General features: G+C 43.3%; 1 protein-coding gene across 3 annotated transcripts in view; it reads left to right on the top strand.

Annotated features, from left to right (window-relative positions):
* The window catches only part of LOC129567245 (another transcription unit protein-like), a 2,972-nt gene continuing 2,088 nt past the window's right edge, over positions 1-884 (top strand). For all 3 annotated transcript variants that reach the window (XM_055443905.1, XM_055443903.1, XM_055443904.1), the window contains exons 1-2: positions 1-83; positions 200-538. In XM_055443905.1, the coding sequence (XP_055299880.1) occupies positions 68-83; positions 200-538 (355 nt within the window). In that variant the 5' untranslated portion in view covers positions 1-67. The remainder of the gene's footprint in view (positions 84-199; positions 539-884) is intronic.

Here is an 884-nt window from a genome sequence, read left to right as displayed (position 1 = left end):
TTTTTATCGCACAAAACAAACATCGTTATTTTCCACCTCGTTAATTCGATAGAAATTCCAACGAGCTATGGATGCTGAAATGGGTAAGTAAATTTTGTTTGAATACAGTATCGCATCATTATTGACTAGTTTTTTTGTTGTTGTTGAGGTTACTCTGACTGCGTAATAATCATAAACATTTGTTGTTTCACACACGTAGATACTCCGATGAGCCCAGACAACAATAGCGAACCAGAGAATGGTTTGTCTAGGTCAAGTAGTCGAAGTGGATCAAGATCACGCTCGGCATCACCGTTGAACGATTCGAATAACAAATCCATTGCTTCGCCTACCTCGGATCGTTCCGGTTCAGCGTCACAAAACTTGAATGATTCTAACGAAATTTCCGAACCAAATGAAGCTCAATCACCAGCACAAGCACGGTCATCGAAATCAAGAAGCCGCTCACCATCGCCAAACCAAAATGAAATCCGTTCGCCCAGTCGCTCACCTTCCGGCAGCCCAACAACTGAAAGAAGAAGCCGATCACGAACACCACCAGTGACCTCAACGACATAACATAATATTTGCTCATAAGCATTATCTCATAACGAATATGAGCTAACGCGATCAATGCACGACTGTGCTGTGTCTCGCTGTGTATCGCACAATAGCAACAGACAGACAGAGAGAGAGCGAGTAAGTGAGACGACCACAGCGTTGGAGAGTGAGACGACCATAGCGTCTCTGTGTATCATGCACACAGTCGTTTAAATGTGAATGCCGCATACAAACGTCGCATGAACGTTTTTTGTTTTAATATTCAACTGTCAAGTCACAAACACTGTCTCACTTACACTCTCTCTCTCTCTCTCTCTCTCTCTCTCTCTCTCTCTCTCTCTCTC

Source organism: Sitodiplosis mosellana, unplaced genomic scaffold (assembly GCF_009176505.1).
Source record: "Sitodiplosis mosellana isolate CC-2019 unplaced genomic scaffold, AAFC_SMos_1.0 Smas_scaffold_10, whole genome shotgun sequence".
NCBI classification, from domain to species: domain Eukaryota; kingdom Metazoa; phylum Arthropoda; class Insecta; order Diptera; family Cecidomyiidae; genus Sitodiplosis; species Sitodiplosis mosellana.
Note: the sequence above shows the minus strand (reverse complement) of the source record. Positions and strands in the feature narration are given on the sequence as shown.